The sequence below is a fragment of the Anomaloglossus baeobatrachus genome, chromosome 3 (genome assembly GCF_048569485.1).
Source record: "Anomaloglossus baeobatrachus isolate aAnoBae1 chromosome 3, aAnoBae1.hap1, whole genome shotgun sequence".
NCBI classification, from domain to species: Eukaryota; Metazoa; Chordata; class Amphibia; order Anura; family Aromobatidae; genus Anomaloglossus; species Anomaloglossus baeobatrachus.
Genome location: NC_134355.1, coordinates 140953154 through 140972982, shown reverse-complemented (window position 1 = coordinate 140972982; position 19829 = coordinate 140953154). Strand labels below are relative to the sequence as shown.

The 19829-nt window shown below is 44.1% G+C and overlaps 1 protein-coding gene across 1 annotated transcript in view; it reads right to left on the bottom strand.

Annotated features, from left to right (window-relative positions):
* LOC142295074 (proton-coupled folate transporter-like) overlaps window positions 1-19829 on the bottom strand; it is a 541653-nt gene that overhangs the window by 315618 nt on the left and 206206 nt on the right. Inside the window, exon 3 of the mRNA XM_075338144.1 lies at window positions 6959-7056. Within this exon, the coding sequence (XP_075194259.1) occupies window positions 6959-7056 (98 nt within the window). The remainder of the gene's footprint in view (window positions 1-6958; window positions 7057-19829) is intronic.

The window sequence follows — 19829 nt, the reverse complement described above, 5'->3', positions numbered from 1 at the left end:
AATGGTTGTCTCCACTCAACCAGCAGCCAGGGAAGGCCGGGTGCAACAATGATGCAAACATGGGTGCGGCCCTTCACTGTGACAATGTGACACACGTGCCTTGTGTGGCTCACGTGTTGAACCTGGTTGTCCAGCAATTTTTAAAGCACTATCCTGGCCTTCTGCAGAGGGCATGGTGTAACGCCTTCCTTAATCCACACACTCAGATGGGCTGTAAAGGATAGGCTAGAGGGAAGCCACTGACCAAGCAGGACCTCCGGAACCCTGAAACCCTTTAACCCCTATACAGGGATTAGGAATTACACAGGGCCCAAGGTGATCAATACCTGTGGAAGGCTGCATTTCCAGAGAATAGTAGTCAGGCAGGGACAAAACATTAATTGAGGAACAGGAACAGAATGGGACGGCCAGGACTTAATCAGAAAACAAGCAGAGGTGAAATGCGGATCGGCCAACAAGGTACATAAACAGCAAGCAGGAAAAGTAGTCAGGTAACAAGCACACAAAATCATAAAACTGAACTGGGGGTAAAAGTAACCAGAGGTTCATAGCTATGTCTGGCAGTGGTCTGCAGACAGGATGGGCATAAAAAAGGGTGTGGTGTCTTCCCATTGGTTGTAGCTGAATGATGGTACTTCATCTGTGAGATACCCACCACCTACATTCAGCCAGAGATTCTGCATCTGTCAAGGTAATGCAGCCCAGTGGGTGAGCATAACCTGCGTCCACCTGCGCCGCTGGCATCAACTTCTCTCCCATCATCAGCACTATGCATGAAAGGAACAGGTTGTCACCTGGCGACCGGAGTACAAATTGACGGAGCGTACTCCGTTGATGACTTAACCGCAGTGTGCGGCAATGATGCAAACCTGGCTGCTGGCCATAGTCAGGGCAATGTGACACACGTGCCTTGTATGGCTCACGTGTTGAATCTAATTCTCCAGAAATTTTTAAAACACCATCCCGACCTACATGGCCTTGTGCAGCGGGCACGCTCGCTATGTGCTCACTTCCATTGTTCGCACACAGCAGCTCAACAACTTTCGTCGCTCCAGAAGTCTTTAGGTCTGGTGGTTAAACGCCTGAAATGCAATGTGCCGACACGCAGGAATTTCAATACGTTATGACATATAGCCTGGCCCAACTTGATCCAGAGGTGGTGCAAATCACGCTGCTGGAGTGGTGTCAGATCAAGGACCTATGCACCCTTCTACACAGTTTACAAATGTCGACGAAGATGTTTAGCACTGGCAATGCCATTCTCAGCGTGACAATTCTGGTCATCTACATGATGGAGCACACTGTAAGCATTATTCGGAGTCAGGTGTTGGGACAAGAGGAAGGGGAGGAAGTACAGGAGGAGTCATATGTGGAAGGGATAACAAGATCTACGAGGTCCAGATGGTCAGCGGCACCTAGGCGGCAGTCATGGTGGGGGAGATGGATTAACAAGGGTGCATAGTATCAGCAAAAAGTGTTGAGGAAGGTGCAGGAGCCCATGAAGAAATGGAGGACGAACTGGCGATGGGCATGGAAGACACAGCAGATGAGTGAGAGCTTGCTCACATTTCGGTTGTGCGAGGTTGGGGGGAGAGGGCAGAGGAAGGAGGCACGATTCTCACCTCTCTGCCACCAACACACCAAGGACTTGGTCCTCCTGGATGCACAAGACTCATGAGCGCCTTCTTGCTGCACTACCTACAACATGACCCTCGGATTGTACGAATTCAAAGTAATGCTAACTACTGGGATGTCACACTGTTAGATCCCAGGTACAAGACAAAATTTGGCGAAATAAGTCCTGCCATAGAAAGGGACGCACGTATACAGGAGTATCTGCAGAAGGTGGTACGCAATCTTAGATCTGCTTCTCCACTAAACACCAGTGCTGCACAGAGTGAATCTCAACGCTTTGTCATGGATAGGAGGAAATGGTCTTTTACTTGTCCACATCTGAGGGACCGAGGGCTGGCTGCTGTGCTGAGATGACATTGAGTACGGTGTCCCTGCAGAGTTGCACTTTTGGTCATATACAAAATGAGTTGAAAAAGGACAGATGCTGTTGGAAAGGGGAACAGGTGTGTTGGAAAGGGGAAAAAAGTTTTTGTCCGTGGGTTTGGTGGTTAAGCAAAAGTAACATTTGCTGAAGAAACACCATCTGTTACGGTGGGACTGGCAGATTTGGATAAGGTGGTATATATTATGTTACCGCTATATAACGAAAATTAATAAGAAAAGAAAGAGAAAGGTATATATCCCCATCAGCAGTCAGTGTCCACCGTGCTCCCAGATGGAAAAGGAGAGGTTGGCAACTGGAAGGTTAGGTGGAGGATACAGAGCTGTGTGGCTATGAAACTAATAGTAGCCTGAACCGAGTTAGACGCCAATCGGATCTGGAGACTTGGAGCCCTGTTACTGTCACAGGGTCCACACGCCCACCCAGCCCAGGAACTCCCTGTTAACATCACAGGGGCCATTGCGTATGCTGACCGTGTGCATTGGGGCCCCACCTGTGGACAGCAGGCGCATCAGCAGCAGCAGGCCTGTTAATGCCACTGGGCTGCACAAGCAGGACTGGTAGGACAGGAGCTGGTCTTAACTGTTCTGCGTTACCAACTGTGGTGGTGGCCTGCATCGACGCCCTATCCCTGCCTACCTCTGGCCTAAAGCCGCAATGGGTTCAACACATGGAGGTGTGCTCTTTCGGAGCATAATAGAAGACTGCGCACCTCCTTGTTGGCTCCAGCCCGTTTTATAACCTGGGTCCGCCCAAACCAGGGTGGACCACAATGCACCTCCTGGAGACAAAAGCAGAGTGACACGTCATAAATGTGGCATAACTAGCGTCCTATTTGGAACCGCAACTTCAATAATGACCTCATGGCTGCCACGACACAAACACCTCACCAGTCATCGTCTGACCATCAATAATGAGATGACAAGTCATAGGGGCGGGCCTCTGCAAGCCATTTGGGAGTGGCCTGGCCACATCGTCAGGACACCTGATGCCCTGTGGTCTATATGGGCCCCCCACATCAGGGGCAGGGCCAAGGAGTTCATTACCGGACCTATTCTCTGATGCAGTAAGTGCTTGAGCATGATCAGTAGCATGAAATACAGTCTCTGAAAAAAGACTATCAGCTTTAGCATGGTGTCTAGGCACAAAACAGGACTTAGACCCGGCACGGAGTGCAAGTACCTGTACAAAGAGGCTTTTTGCACTAATTGTGGGAGCATGCGCTGTATCCCGAAATGAAGACTTAGCCTCAGGAATGGCACAGTCAGGCTGAGCATACTCACTAGGCGAAACACTGAATTTAGGCTGCGGCTGGGGTAAATCGGCACACGCATGCGCACTAGCTGCCTCTCCACACTTAGACGTGGAGGAGAAATTGCTCTTCGGGTGTGGACTTGGAGATGCTGTCTATGAACAGAAGGAAAAGCTAAAGGTGTGTGTTACAGCAAGGAGCCACCGTGGAAACACTTCGTTCAATTGTGAGGGGAGTCATTTTGGAGTTTGGTGAGGAGTACCGTAACGCCAGTGAGCAGCATCCTGTGCCACAGACCAATATTCTTACGGTGCTTTCTATACTGCTTACCGTGAGAGGAGCGTAACGTCTGTATTTCTGGCAACTGGACATCACAGCACCCGGGTACGGTAGGCTGTGCCCAGACAATAATGCGGGCACGCAACACTTTGTTTTATTAGCAAAACACATATCTGTTCTGGGTAGGCCGACTATATAGACAATAAGACTTGCTGCCTCTGCACTGTCAAATTGTCACGTACAGTTTAAATCATAGAGGGACAGTGACACATGTTTGCATTGACTGTTGCTTTTCAAGATTTCCATGACTGTGTTGCAGAGCTGTGTGGTTTGCATTCACACTGTTATCATCTGCCTTATCTGTGAGGCTTCAGCTAACAAGGGTATTCAGGGGGGGTAATGTGTTTTGTCTATGTTTAGGTAGATAACTTGGAAGCTCTTGTGATGCGCCACTGGTAAGTCGTGTTCGCACACACACACACACGCACAAACACACAATTTCTGCTATGCAGAGGGATTAGCAGGTAGTAGACAACAGAATAGATTGTTCAAATATTTAAATTGTATGCATGGTTCTTATTGTTTGTTTTGGTAAAGTTAAACAATCATTTATCAACCCAATTGCCTAGAGTCCTTTTCCTGTTGCCTGGTTTTGCTGCATACTGGGGAGCCCACCCTGTACACAACTTAAAAGGAAGCATAAGTCGCAATGTGAATTTCACTGTTCTACAATGCGGCCTAGCGTGCGTGTGCAACCACCGCCAGCCCCATCAAGTGCATCTGCGTGCTCTTCATCCACAGTGACTGTGGGGACAGCAGTTTCACATGGTTTTTCACACTGAACTTCCACCCCTTTACACGCAACAGGGAGTGTGATTGGCAGGTCATCACTTGTTTTGGAAGTGGAAACAGATGGTATTGTTGAGCTGTCAGACATCGAGAAAACCAACATTGGATGCAGGCTACATTATATCCACACCTGCACCTTCGTCACAGATTGGCTGGACTACCTGCAGTTAATAATTGCATTCCAGAAATGGAAAGGAGTGTAGAATGCACATGTGTTGTACCTTGCTTGGCAGCAAAGGAACACTAACTTAGTATTACACACAATTTTAGGAAGGCTGAAAAAGAGTCAGCTCTTTGGGCAAATTAAATAGCCTGGAAAAAGTGGACAGGTGGGTACATTGGCCGTGTTCTGTGGGTACCAGGACAGTAAAGGAAGCCTCACTTTCTATCCCTCCGAATGATCAAATGCAGCAAGGAATTCCCTGAGTTTGCTATAAAATTAGCGTAGCAAAATGTGCATGAGGGTGTCATGCAGAGGTGCTGCAAATAGCTTGGAACCAGTGGGACACTAATGGAAGTCCAACAGCCACTTTTTGTATGCCACTAAATGGCAGCATTTTTTGCTATTATTATAGCTTATTAAAATTGGAAAAGGAGGGTGTCATGCAGAGGTACTAGAAATAGCTTGGCACCAGTGGGGGAACAAATGGAGTACAACAGTCACTTTTTGTATGCCACCGGATGGCAGCATTTTTTGCTATTATTATAGCTTATTAAAAACAGAGCAGGAGGGTGTCATGCAGAGGTGCTAGAAATAGCTTGGCACCAGTGGGGGCACAAATGGAAGTACAACAGCCACTGGAGTACAACAGCCACTTTTTGTATGCCACTAAATGGCAGCATTTTTTGCTATTATTATAGCTTATTAAAATTGGAAAAGGAGGGTGTCATGCAGAGGTGCTAGAAATAGCTTGTCACCAGTGGGACACTAATGGAAGTCCAACAGCCACTTTTAGGATGCCACTAATATAACAATGGAGAAAATGACATGGATCGCACATCCCAAAAATACATTGATCTAAAAGCCGCTAGGCAAAAATTAAATAGAACATGAGGTTCTTAGTTACCATTCTGATCAGACTGTATTAAGCCCACTGCCACGTCACGGCGAACCTCTAGAGTGGGTCCCTATCATAAACCTTTTTGGTGCGGCACTGTGCACCAACCACTGCTGCAGCGACAAAGCACCAGCAGGGCAGGCGACCTGGCGCCTCGCAGCACCCATGCTGCAAGGCAAAGCCCCCAAGGCTCCAGGCCGCGCTGCTCCACTGTCACGACACCACCACAACAGCGGCCACTACACAGCACCAACACACAGTGAGAGGAGCTGCGCACTCACCTCCCACTGGCTCCCATAAGTGAACTGGGAGTAAAAAAAGGTTGACCCCTCTTGCAGTCTCCTGCTAATTAAAAACACCTGTGCCAAATGGGGGGAGTGCAGATCCAAGCAAGGATGCCACTAAGTTTACTCAGTGTTTGCTAGTATAATGGCTTAGTAACAATGAGCTTGAGTGTGCAAAGCGCAGGAGGGTACAGTGGCAGGGTTGTGGGTCTGGGTAGAGGAAAGGTAGCCTCCCTTTCTATCCCTCCTAATGGGAAAATGCAGCGAGGAAATCCCTGACCTTAGCTACACAGACGCTGTCATCTTGTGTAGCTGTTAAAATCTGTTTTCACGGACCTGACTGTCACCTATGGCTCTGACCCTGCCGGTATTAGCCCTTACAAGGACTAATAGAAACTTCTATCCCTATTCTGTATAGCGCTGTGTATAGAGCGTACACAGCAGTATCGGAGACAGGAGCTACGCCAACGGTGACTGACACCCAGACACAGAAGACAGATAATGGCGTGCTGGAGGAAAATGTCCATTTCTATAATGCAGGGACATGTGACATGGACATCCTGTCACACATGCCGTTGCTTCTCTGGCTAAAAGTCCACTTAGCTGTTAGTGTGTCTGGGATTGGCTGACATGCTGGCCCGCCCCACTACACGCGCACGCTTAGGGAAGGAAGACAAGAAAAAAAAGAAAAAAAATGGCGATCGCCATTATCCAAACAGCAGTGATCTGAATGCGCTGTTCCCGCACACTATACGCTGAAATTTCATAATGTGAGTCACAGAGTGACTTACACTATTACAGCGGAAAGCCAGCTAGTAATTAGCTTGTCTTTTTGCTGTTAGAACCGTTCTCGAACGTATCTAGAACTATCGAGCTTTAGCAAAAAGCTTGAGTTGTAGTTCGATCTAGAACAGCCCCCAAAATCACTCGAGCCGCGAACTGGAGAACCACGAACCGCGAACCGCGCTCAACTCTAGTCCTGTCTGAAAACTAATACTAATTATAAGCTGAAGCTCTCCATCAGGCTGGGTGGTGTATGGAGGTTGAATACACTCTCCTTGGTATGTCAGTCTGTTGTGAACACTGTACAATTTTCATGGGAAAATATTTAGCAAATTCTGTTAATATAGGTAAATTTAACAAACTATTTTTTTAATCTTTTATAATTAAAAATAAATACAATTTTCTAAAATGCATTGTTATTTTGCAGACTACTTACTGAAATCAACATTTTGGAGGAAGTGTACCAACCATACAGCTCATTATTAAAACTTCTTGGAGGATAAGTTAAAAACAATAATGAAATGGTCTGATCCCCTGTAAAAAAAAAAAAGAAACAATGTCAAAAAGCATGTTAATGTCAATTAATACATTTTCAATATTGTTTGGTGAATTAAAAAGCATTTTTCAAAATAAAAAAAAGTTAAAGGAAATTTGTCAGCAATTTTTGACCCTATGAACAAATGCCACCACCTTTAACTGTTCCTTTGCTGCATTCCAGAAACTTGTCTATGAAAGCCTGACTCCACCGAGTGACGATATCGCAATGTCATTATGCAGGAAGCATCATCCACGTCAAACAAAGCAGAAGGCTGCGATTAAAAGCAGAGAAGAGGGACAGATGCCGCAACAAGGACACCCATCGGATCGGACCACCCTATTTCACATACAATGAGAGAGCATGTCAAATGGTATTTTGAGGGTATTCAGGTGCTATGTGGGGGTCAGGCACTGATAGACATATTTGTGGAATGCAGCAATGGAACAGATGAAGGGGATGGCATTTGTTCAAAGGGTGAAAAACTGGTGACAGGTTCCCTTTAAAGCGAACCTGTCACCAGTTATCTTAATATAAAGTATGTCCACCAACTTTAAGTGAAAAAAAGAGAAATTCAGCACACATTTCACCCAGACTGCTTGATCCACGGGGTGCACGGGATCCGCTGGTAAGTCCTAACCACCACCTTTAAGCCCTCTTTATAGTATTTTAGTAATATGTATGTTCCCAATCTGGTCTTAAACTCAACCTCTGCGGTTTTCACCTTTTATCATTGTCGCTCTTGTCCCGTGGCACTATTTTATGACTGCACAAGCTGTAAATCAATCTCTAAGAGAACCAGAATGAGGCTCAATTGAGGCTCCCATAGAAATGCATTGAAGAGTGACCTCCGGCGCACTCCATGAAAAACTGGAGTGATCCGGCACAAACCGCAGGAGACAACCGGGAAAGGCGGCGATAGAAGGTGAAGTCAGCAGACGGTGAGAATAAGAGTAGGGTCATTTAGATTAAAAGCATAACTCCAGTGATAAATAAAAATAAAATAACTGGAGTGATGTTTTAGAGGTGATAGTGGTACTTTCTGGTGACAGGTTCCCTTTAGTGCATTTTTTTTTGGATTTCCTTGCATATATTTATTGTCAAAATATTTTTCTCAACTTATTTTTACTTTGTAAAATTAAGATAACGCATACTTTTACTATCTGCTAAAGATTAAGCATTTGTCAGTGTGTCAGTGATACAGCTGACATTCATAGTGATATTACATTATGAATGGAATACCATTACATTAGCAAAGACAAATGACTTAATATATAACAGCTACTTGGCAGATGATGCAGATATTTCAGTCATATACCATGAATCAATTAATAACATTTTTTGAAGACTAACAAATGAAAATGAATGGAAAGGAACCAAACAAAATCAAATTTTTATAATGTGTTTCTTTTGCAATTAAAGCCAACAGCTCTATAAGTAGGATTAATAGAAAGATACTTTTTAGTGATAAGTGAACAATAACATGATAGGATGCTCGGTACTCATAATGAGAAGTTAGTGCTAGGATGGGCGCAACTTGAGTACCTGAGCATAATAGAAGTCAATGAGGGACTTGAGCATTTTTCCGGGAAATCTTCTAGAAACTTGTTGCCTGGTAACTTGTTGTTAGACATACCCAGTTTCTTAGGTAAGGACCACATACTTGTAAGCACATTGCATTACAGCTGGCAAGCACTGCTCTGAAGCTGGCATATTGTTGGATTCAGCCATCTTTAGTATCCACAGCTCCTCTGATGCTGCAGAGGCCAAGTTGGTCCCAATGAATGGAAAAACCCAGATAGAGCAGAGATTTTAGTAGCCAGATAGAGGATATAGCAATGGCATCCAAATGCACAGTTAATCGTTAGATTTAGGGAGAGAAAGGTCTATAACATTGACTACTACTCCAGACAGATAGTCGTGTACAAGTGCAATGCTGAAGATACAACACTGGAGTAGATGCCTGTGAATTACACCTTTTTTCTATACTCTTCAAGCACTAAAGAGCAGGAAGCCAGTTCAAGGCTCTCATCATTTTTTTTTGTGGGGAAAAAAAGCCGTAATCAGTTCTTGTCAGAGAAAATGTACTTGCATGTATACTTATAACATGTGATAAGTGACTGTTTTAAGTATTTGAATTATTTTGCAATTCTTTTAGTAAAAGGGATGAATACATTTTTGAAAAAGAAAGTGGTCATCTATCAAGGCATTTAAATAAAACTATTTCATAAAATGTGCTTTTTACAAAAATGTTTTAATTTTTAGGCTAAGGACACATGGGCATTAATGCGAGTGTATCACATGATACTCGGCTCCTGCTCTGCTGGGAGTGTAAGCCGAGTGTTATGTCACTGTGTGGCGAGCCTGCGATCGGAACACAGCTGGAGAGAGAGACTAATCTCCCTATCTCTTCCATTATCAGCTGATGTGTATATCTCACTGCACTCTGGTATCATGCGACTGCAATGCGATGTTTCTCTCGTACCCATAGACTTGTATGGGTGCGAGTGCAAACAAATCAGATTCCACTCGTAGTTTGGTGCGATTGTTTTCTCAGTCTGCTTACAGCTGAGAAGAAATCACTCATGGGAGCAGCCCCATAAAGTAACATTGGTCCGGGTGGAATGTGATTTTTTTTATCGAATTCCACTTTCTCTGTTTTACTAGCCATGTGTCCTTAGCCTTACTTGTTTTGCTAGTTCAATTTTATTTGTTTTCAAATTATTCTAATTCCACATGTAGCATTTCATGTTTAAAGGAAATACATACATGGTCCTTATTAGAGATAAGCAATCCTGATTAGCAAAACTTGGAAAATGTTAAAATCATAGGATCATAGGCAGGATCGGGATCTAATAGCATTTACCTTAAAAGTTGGTGATCTTGCCAAGGATAGGTAAATGATTGGAGGGCAAAAACCATCCTCTCTCTGCCCATCACAGCGATTTCATGTATCTGCATGACTGTGATTGGCCACTGTAAAAAAAAAAAAGAAGCAAAAGGATTGGCTGTCATTGGTCTATGCCCCCACCCTCTGAAACAGCATCTGTGATTGGCTTGAATCACACATGCTGTCTGTGTCCTTATACTGGTGATAAATAAATAAATAAATAAATAAAACAATTGGCGTAGGGGCCCTTTGTATTAATAGCACCACAGACAAAGCACATGGTTACAGGCTGCAGCCCCCAGCCATGTGCTTATATTGGCTGTGTATCAAAACAAAAGGAAAAATGCGGCTTTTTTAAAATTATTTAACTAAATAAAAAATTAAATAAACTGACGTGCAGTCTGCCCTAATTTTGATACCCAGCCAAGATAAAGCCCGACAGCTGAAGGCTGGTATTCTCAGGCTGGGGAGATCCATGCTTAATGAGAGCCCCCCCAGCCTAAAAATATCAGCCTACAGCCGCCCAGGATTGCGACGATACCGGCACTTTATCCGGCTCTTTCTGATTGCCCTGGTGCAGTGGCAATCGCCTTAATAAGGGGTTAATAATGTGATGCCCCTGGACTATCAGGTCATCACAGGGTACTGCACAAGCTGCCCTTCTGTGCAGTATTCCACCTCCCTCTTGGTTCTGGGTCCCTATCTAAATGATGTTGCCTCCAACAGCAAATCAAATCCTAGATACATCCTGAACCACACCCACCAGACACACCAGTTAACGGTTTGAGTGAAATAGAGTCGCCCACCTGTGGGGTCAGGGAGGGGAGGTGAGGAGTGTAGTCAGTGAAGAGAGTGTGGAGTTGAGAAAGGCTTGTGAAGGAGCCCTTGATCTGTGAGGAGCTCAGAGGAAGTCGGAAGCGGTGGCTCCTGAAGGAACTGTCTAGGTTGCAGACGGTGGTCTGGGCCTAGAGGAGTCGAACCCACGGTCACAGGGGATTGTGGCGAGGTGCCTGGACTTGTTGAGGAGGACAGCTGGCAGCCCAGCACTGTCATTGATCCGGGACCGAAGGCACGATGGGGTACACGGACCCTAGGTCGGGGAGTAGCTGCATGCAACCTGATAATTTACCCGTGGAGAACGGAGCCTTCAAGATTCATTCCCAACCGCTCCAAAATCGGGGGACAAGTGTAACGAGGGGATAGGACTTTCCATTCAAAACGGTCCAGAAAATCTCAAGCGTAAGCCCTGAGAGCCACAGTAAGGAGCGGGGCCCGGCAAGTTTCACACTACCAGGACCACCAGAGAAGTAAACTTAGTGCCAGGAGGCAGGTCACGGATCACCAGGAAGCACCATTGGGAACGGGACCCGAACTAGTTCCCCTCAGCAGCAGTGGTGTCCAGATATTTGGTTTACCCGGTTGTCGGTGTCTGCTTAATGTACGGAGTACCAGAGTTATCCCTGTTTCCCATGGCCTTATCCTCACACTGAGTCCCAGGGCATTCCCCCTACCCGTGGAGGGTCACAACACCTGGCTGCCCCCCCATCATCACCCTGGGTACTCCCCACTGGCAGCGGCGGTATTCACCCCAGTTACCACGCACCATGGGTGGCGTCACGAACTCTATAACCCCTTGTAAATACCCCCTTAATTTGAGTGGCCGCACGACCCCCGGGTCGGGAGACCCTCGAGCCACTTAGTACCCGGATCCGAGCAGCTTGGCTGCTTCCACGGGGGTGGCACAATAACAGCCCACAACTGCCACTAACATTGCTGATTTTTTGTTTGTGTTCTTGTTCCTGTGAAGCTGTGCCTTCCTGCCGCTAGTCTATTTGTGGCTTTGCCAGCTGCCCAGAGGACTTCAGGAGACGTTGGAGCTGCCCTTCTTTTCAGCTCTAACCATCCCGCCGCATAACAACACCCTTTTTCACCAATTTATTAAAACCCAAAACACCCTGGTCTGATATAATGCACACTATGAGGTCCCACGATGCTTCCATCTCTGCTACATTGGAATTCACAGCGAGTGTCAAAGAGTATGACTGCCCGCTGTGAGTTTCATGCCCCTATACATGGAGGATTGTAACTGAGAGAAAGGTTTGAGTTTAGTGTAGGTTCCCAGTAACATGATATGTCTTCACATACAGTAACTACTGGGCACATATTGAAATGGCAATTTTTGTATGCTAACTATCTCAATTTTTCCTAGATTTCCTTAAGCAGTAATGCATAGCTATATTCTTGCATTCACTGTTTACATGCTTTAGCATTTCAGAGTGCAACTGTCTTTTTTTGTTATTATGTGTCATGTTCCGTTTTGCACCTGTTCAGACTGCATTTTGGGAGTGCCATTAGTAATTTTGTCTAGTTTATGGAGTCATGCTGTAGTAACACACGGGGCAGGTGTTGCAATCTACTTGTTGCCGGGCTAGGGGTGCAGATCCCCTGCAATGTCATGGGGGTGGCCTGGTCCGCTTCTGATACCCTGAGACATACAGGAAGGAGAGTTGGAGGGTGGTAGAGAGGATGGAGGAGGTAGTTGGAGGTTAGGAAAGTCTTTTAGGATCGTGACGCCACCTGTGGTATGCAGCCAGGGATGGGCCACTGCTGCAGGGTCTCTCACCAGGGCAGCAGGGATGGTATCGCTCCCCACAGGTGGAGGGGGCCCCAGGAGGATGGCGGGGGTGGTAGTAGTCCCCATTGGCACCGCAGCACTGGGCAACGTCACCGGTAAAGGAGAGGCAGAGACAGGGGCTGCGGTTCCAGGTCTTTTACTGACAAGTAGTTCAGGCGCTGCCCCAGTGTACTGATCTCTGCCATGATGGGTCCAGCCGATCCTGGATAGTCGGCGGTCACCGCCAGTGCCCTTGAAAGTCTTTTAGTAAAGTGTCCCTCGGTTGCTATCCGGAACTCCTGCTCCAAGCTACGGGCCCACGAAGAGAGAGAAACAATAACTCCTGCTGTGAGTGCTTTATGTTATCCCAAGCTGTGCCCAGGAAGGTTCTGCTGTAAGTGTGTTGGTTGCGCCTACGTCTACCCCATGTGGTGCCCGCTCACGGTGGTTGTCCTAGCGACTGGGAAAGTCCCATGCTTCATGATGGCTAACTCCCCTGTCTGCCCTACTTCAACCCCCTGTGAGGAAGCACCTTACTGTTGTTTGTGTGTGTTTTGTGAAGGCACTGGCAGGTTAACCCCTCCTGACCCGGGATAGATATTACCCCTGAAAAGTGGTGTAATACCCTGTGCTGCCTGAAGCCCAGGGGTGCCAAAATGCCCTATGACTGTGCACCCCTCCACCTTTAGCAACAGGTGATTTTTTTCTTCAATAGCAGGTTCCTACATGCCCATACACATGGAGGTTTGTAACCAAGAGAGAGGTTATTTGCATTCCCAGCTGGAGACTCCCATGGTCTTTCACCTGTGATTGCAGGTAACCTGACCTCAGGGCACCTCAATAACCTCTCACTTAGTTTACAGACCTGCATCTCCTGGCAAAAATCTTTGAGGGCGGGTTTGCTAAGAGATGCAGATTTGGTGCTAAAATTTTTACACCATATCCCTGCACCAAATCTACATCTCCTGGCAAAAGAAATGCATCACTACAGCATGCGGTATGATCTGGCAGTGATGCAATATTTTGCTAAGATGTGTAGATTGAGGGTAGCAATATGATATAAACATTTCAGCACCAAATCTGCATCTATTGGCAAAAAAATGCACAAAAACGTTTTTGACACCGTTTCGGTGCAGTTTACTTCCAGGAGGTGCAAATTTGGTGCTGAAATCTGGTGCTGACATTTCAGCACCAAATTTGTACCCCTTGGAAGATAAATTCACTGAAATATCCTCAAAATCGGCACTGAGCCTTCAGTAACGTAGCAGAGCTGGAATAATCGTGGGACCTCGTATGGCAGACCTGCAGGGATGATTTTTGATTAATAAATTCATAAAAGAAGGTGCTTTTTTGTCTTTTTTTGTCTTTTATTTCAAATAAAGGATTTTTTCAGTGTTTGTGTTTAATTCTTTTCACTTACAGATTAGTGATGGGGTCTCATTGACCCTAACCATTGCTAATCTAGGGCTTAATAGCAGCTGTGAGCTGACATTAACCTCTTATTACCTCAATTGTCACCACACGAGGCCAATCGGAAAGAGCTGAGTAAAGTGCTGGGATTGTCACATTTAATGGATGCAACAATTCCGGGTGGCTACAGGCTATTTTTAAGATGGGGGGCTCCCAATAAGTGTGGGTCTCCCCAGCCTGAGAATACTAGCCCCAGCTGTCAGGCTTTATTATTGCTGGGTATCAAAATAGTGGGGGGGGGGGCACACAAAAGTTTTTTTAGTTAGTAATTTACTTTAATTTTTTTTTTTTTTTTTTAAAAGAAAGCTGCATGCATTTTTTCTTGTTTTGATATATAGCCAAGATAAGTGGACAGCCTGGGACTGCAGCCTGTAGCCTTGGCTTTATCTGTGCTGGTATCAATACAGGGGATCCTACACCAATTGTTTTTTTTATCTATTTATCATCACGATAGCATTGTTGATCCGATCACAACCTCAGATGAGCTGGTCAGTTTCCAACTCTCCATGAAGACGTATCTGTAAGTACATCTGCTTTTACAGCCCTATTGCTTCTGGACAGGGTGCTTATGAGCTAAGGCGTGTACAATCAGCTTCAGAGGAGCATTAAGGTGTAGGAAAGAAATTTTCTCCAATCTTTAAGATTTGCAGACAGATGCCAATGATGCCGTCTCTTGCAAATCATGTTATCATGCCCACAGCGACTAGTACTTTAGGGAAACAAATGCCCCATCAACTAGTCTGAAGATTATTTGCATATTTAAAACAGACTTTAAAAATACCTTTCGACATATCCGTTAATGTGCTAAACACATAAAGGGCTTGTTACACATGGTATTTATAAATTAATATACAACTGGTGGTGATTTGGAGCGAATGGGGGACCCATCAGATTCCATTTAATCTGCATTTTCTTTATTACTTTTTGCCCATAAATTAAAGGTGTAGATTCCTTTTGGTCTTGTGAATCTTGCTAAATCAGAGTATTGATGTATTGTTAATATTTTATTTATTTATTTTTTCCTTTACTGGACAAAATTTGGTTCTATTGTAAAAACAGACTACATTTATTTCCATTTTCTCAGACGTACGAGTACAAGAGCATTTCAAATATTTCTGAACTTAAAACTCTTAAATTCGTAAGAAGAAAATAGTAGATTGACTTTATTTACAACATTTCTGCTGAATGCATTCAAGAGAAGATAATTGATTAATCCAAATCTGCCTTATTCCTCTAGGGCAAGGTATTGTGTGAAGCATTTTCCACAGTTCATTATTTTTGGTAACCTTCTACAGGACTTACTATTTGGTAAAGAAAGAAACAATTTATTTAGATTATTGATTCACAAGCCAGCATACTGTTGCCCGTGAGCATTAAGTATTTATAAAAATATAAGTCAATTTTTCCCATCCATTCTGATGAATACAAACAAGCAAATTCTCTTCTACTAACATTATCATAGATAAGAAAACTGTATATTTTTTTTTTTCCTAAAGCTGTATATTGACATTTAAATGCTCTTGTTTAATAACTTTATTTTATATATTCATTATTTTGCTTTTGATCTTTTGATTATCTCATCTTAGTTCTCATCTTATAGGCAGCTGTCAACCGACCATATAGTTTGTATTTCCTCTATATATCTTGCATGTGAATAGGGTACAAAACACCTCATTTACCTTGCATTGACAGTGATACTAGGTGGAAAATTTCATTGTAAATCTTCAAATAATTTTGCATTTGCAAACAAGGCATACTTTTGAAGAGATTGTTGGATTCTTGGATTCAATATGAATTTGTCACAAATCAGTCATGGCATTCATTGAATTGTGGGCCTCATGCATGTACATGGTTGTATCTGAAATGGATTTTCAGCCCTTTTCAAGTGAATAGTCAAAGGATATATTATAATATATCCATGGGCAGATACCACCCATGGACAGATGGGGCTAATGTTCTGGGGAACCATTTATGTTACTTATTTATTGAAGTTTTTTTATTTTTCTTCTAATCCTGGAAAACCTATTTAACCCCTTCATGATGTTGGTTGTACAGTACCTCCAAGGTCATCTTTGTCCCTTTAATGCAGGCTCCACACTCTTGCTCAGCCCACATGCTCTGCATTTTTGACACATTTCATTTACCATCTTTTCTAACTCCAGGCAGTACAACATTCTCTGTAACTACTTAAAAGTCTATTCACACCTAAATTGAGGCTATGTCTCATAGGCCTCTTGAGCAGGTGGACCTTACGTCATGGCAATTACAATCTGCTGTTGGTATGGCAAGTCCGACTGTAGGCAAACCTTACCATACAACACGCCTTGTATCATGCTCAGTTTATCACACTGGCGCAGAAATTGTTCTACCTCTGAGGACAGACCTTCCTGCTCTGCTAGCTGGGGCCAAATTCAGCCTTGATCCAGTGTTTCAAACACCACACATCTTCCTTTTCATTCTGGACCCGCTCCCAATCTCTGGGAGTTTGTTTGAGCAACATGGGCATCCCAGAATTCTCCCCACTTGAATGTACCATGCCCTAAAAGACAACCAATTGGCCAAGTTTGGGAGTTTCAGTGTCCTCTAGATCATCGTCGATACTCCTGACAGGCAGCCTCATCGTAATCCTGGATAGTACATATTTGTTACCATTTTTCCTTTCTGTATCGGTACTTGATAAGTTAATTGAATTTAGACATCTGAGCTATCCATCTCTGTTCCAGCAACCCCAATTTAGCATTCTCCAAGTGGGCCAATGGATTATTGTCAGTCATTATTACAACTTCAGCCCACATCAAGTATTCTGTGAATTCTTCTGTCATAGCCCAGACTTAAGCCAGGAGTTCTAACTTGAAGGAATTGTAGATTTTGAGGTAACACTCTAGCTTCATTAGAGAGCGACTTCTGTAGATGACCACTCTTTCCCATCCGTCTTGTAATCACAATAATACAGCTCTAAAGTAAGAAAGCTTCTGTCTATGTAGAGGACAAATTAAACTGGCACACTTGTTATGGTAGTTTTCACATCCTCAAAGGCCTTCTGTTGTTGAGGACTCTATTGAATGGGCTGGTTTTGCCCCCCCCAGCTGTTCCTTGCAGCTGCTTGGTTAAATGACTGACCAGATGAGCACATTTACGATTGGACCGCGGGCAATACCTAATAACCCCCAAAAGGCCCTCAATTCTTGCAATGTACAAAGCCAAGGCCACTTGTGGATGGACTCTGGCTTACTGGTGGCTGACTCTGCTCCCGCAGGAGTCACCATATGACTTACATACTCTATACAATCTCAGAAAAATTGGCATTTCTTGGGCTTGATATTTAGTCCATGGTACTACAGTCGCTGCAAGACCTGTAATAGTTTCTGCAGATGATCCTCGAACCATGTCCCAAACACTACCACATCATCCAGTTACTGTAAATCTATACGAACTGGAAATTCATATCACCCAAGCAATGTTCAATTAGCCACTGAAATGTTCTGGGTGCATTTGAAAGACCCAACAGCATCCACTGCCTTCTCTTTGTCCCTTGCAGCTATTAGCATTTGTCAGTACCCACTGGCAAGGTCAACAGTGGGGAAGTACTTGGCATTGACCAGGGTAAATAGTGATTCTAGGTATTCCGCACCATGTGAGCGTTTAATTTTCTGAAGTCAACACAGGTGCTGCCCAAGGACTTTGGCTTTCTCATATAACCTGGATGGCCACCATGTTATTTACTTCTTGATTCATTTTCCAGGGAGTCTGACAGTAGCATTCTCTGAATGGGGGAGTTTTCCCAGTCGGGATCTTGTGCTCGATGGTAGAAGAGCATCCAAAATCTTCACCATGATATGAGAAAGCTCCCTGAAATTCCCATAGAGTGGCTTCCAGAAGTTTCTGCTGGGAAAAGGAGAGTATGTATAGCAACACCCTCAATGTGACTGGACAGAGGCAATGAATAATAGAAAACAGGTGAAGGTCAAAAAAAATTCAGCACCTGGACAGGAACTGACCAAGCTTTAAGTCACTACATCAAACCTCAAGGCATGACATAGGTAAGTTAATACTTCTAACCACAAGAAAACATTGCAGATATACAAACATTACACAAATATGATTGGTGTCTTTAGGGGGTAACCTGGTCAATCTACTTACAAACATTACAGCACAATGCCATAGCTAATTCTTTTTGATAGGTTAAATATTTTCCTGTTTGTTTTTAAAAAATGCTTTAACTCAAACAAATAATTATTTGCGATCCCATTCTGACATGTTTGTATTCTTTTTTATTTACTGTGGTATAATCAGTGTCATGACTCATGACCAGCAAATCAGATGAGGAAGGAATGCATACACTGGTCAAAGATACTTTTCACTGACCTGGAGGAGCAGACTAAAACCACAGTAGGTGGAAATAGATACATATGCTTGTGGGTAACAGACAGGAGGCAGCTACAAAGGATCCCGTACCACAGCAGCTGGTGCAACACGACAGAGACCCAGAACTGGTATGGATAAGGTAGACAATGGTGCAGACTTTTGCATGGTGGTACCGGAGGACACAGACAGGTGGATGGGTGGTTGCAGAGACAGGCGAACTCATCACTAGCGATGAGCAAACCCGCAGAATATTGGGGCTGCTGAAACAGCACAGGAAAAAGATAGGGTTTGTTAAGTAAACTTAATGCCAAACTTGACACTGAAATAAAAACCTCATACAAGTTAATGGGAACAAGATGTTCGAGGCTGTTAAATTGCCATAGTAAGCACTAGGGGGCTATGGTGGAAGGTAAATGGTAATAAGAACAGGATAATTATACATGCTGTGTTTCTTGGAGGATCAAGATGCAGTCAGAAACTCTTATGGGCCCACTTATTAGGGTTCATTAATATTCACTGCTTCTTCCACCACCCTCTGTGTATAGCAGTCTGTGATTGGTTTCAGAAAGCTATACATATCCCCCACCCTTTGTCCCAGTCTGGTTCAGTCAGATTGATGTATGCTACTGTAAAAATAAATAAATAATTTAAAAAAATGTTGTAGACTCTTATTCTATTTTGATAACCAGCGAGGGTAAAACAGCTGTAGGCTTCAGCCCCACTTGTGAGCTTTACTGTGGCTGAATATCAAAATAGAAGGTAATAAAAGACTTAGGATCCCCTCCTTTTTATAGTAAGCCACAGTAAAGCAGACAGATGTGGGCTGGTATTATCAGGATGGGAGGCACCATGGATATTGGTCCTCCATCCTAAAAGTACCAGCCTGCAGCTGACCAGAATTGGCACATCACATTAGATGTGCCAATCCTTGCACTTTAATCGGCTCATCCCGATTGCCCTAGTGCAGTGGCAATTGGGGTAATATATGGGTATAACGACAACTGGGATTTTTCAAAACATGACAGCTGTCATCAAGATATAGATTAGTAATTGGTAGGAATCAATGAGACCCCTCAATTACTAATCCTGTAAGTGAATAGAAATAAAACAAAAACACCAAAAAAATCCTTTATTTCAAATAAAATACACACATCCTCTTTCATCCCTTCATTAACCCTCAAAACACCCTTGGAGATCCAACGGAATCCAAAAGTAGTCGCACAATGATCCTCAGCTCTGCTACATCCAGAGCCTGTGGAAAAAAGGGAAAACATATCCACTGCTTTTATTATCAGGATGGTAGCTGCCATGGATATTGGTCCCCCATGCTAAAAGTACAAGCCTGCAGCTGACCAGAATTGGCACATCACATTAGATGTGCCAATCCTGGCACTTTACCTGGCTCTTCCTGATTGCCCTAGTGCAGTGTCAAT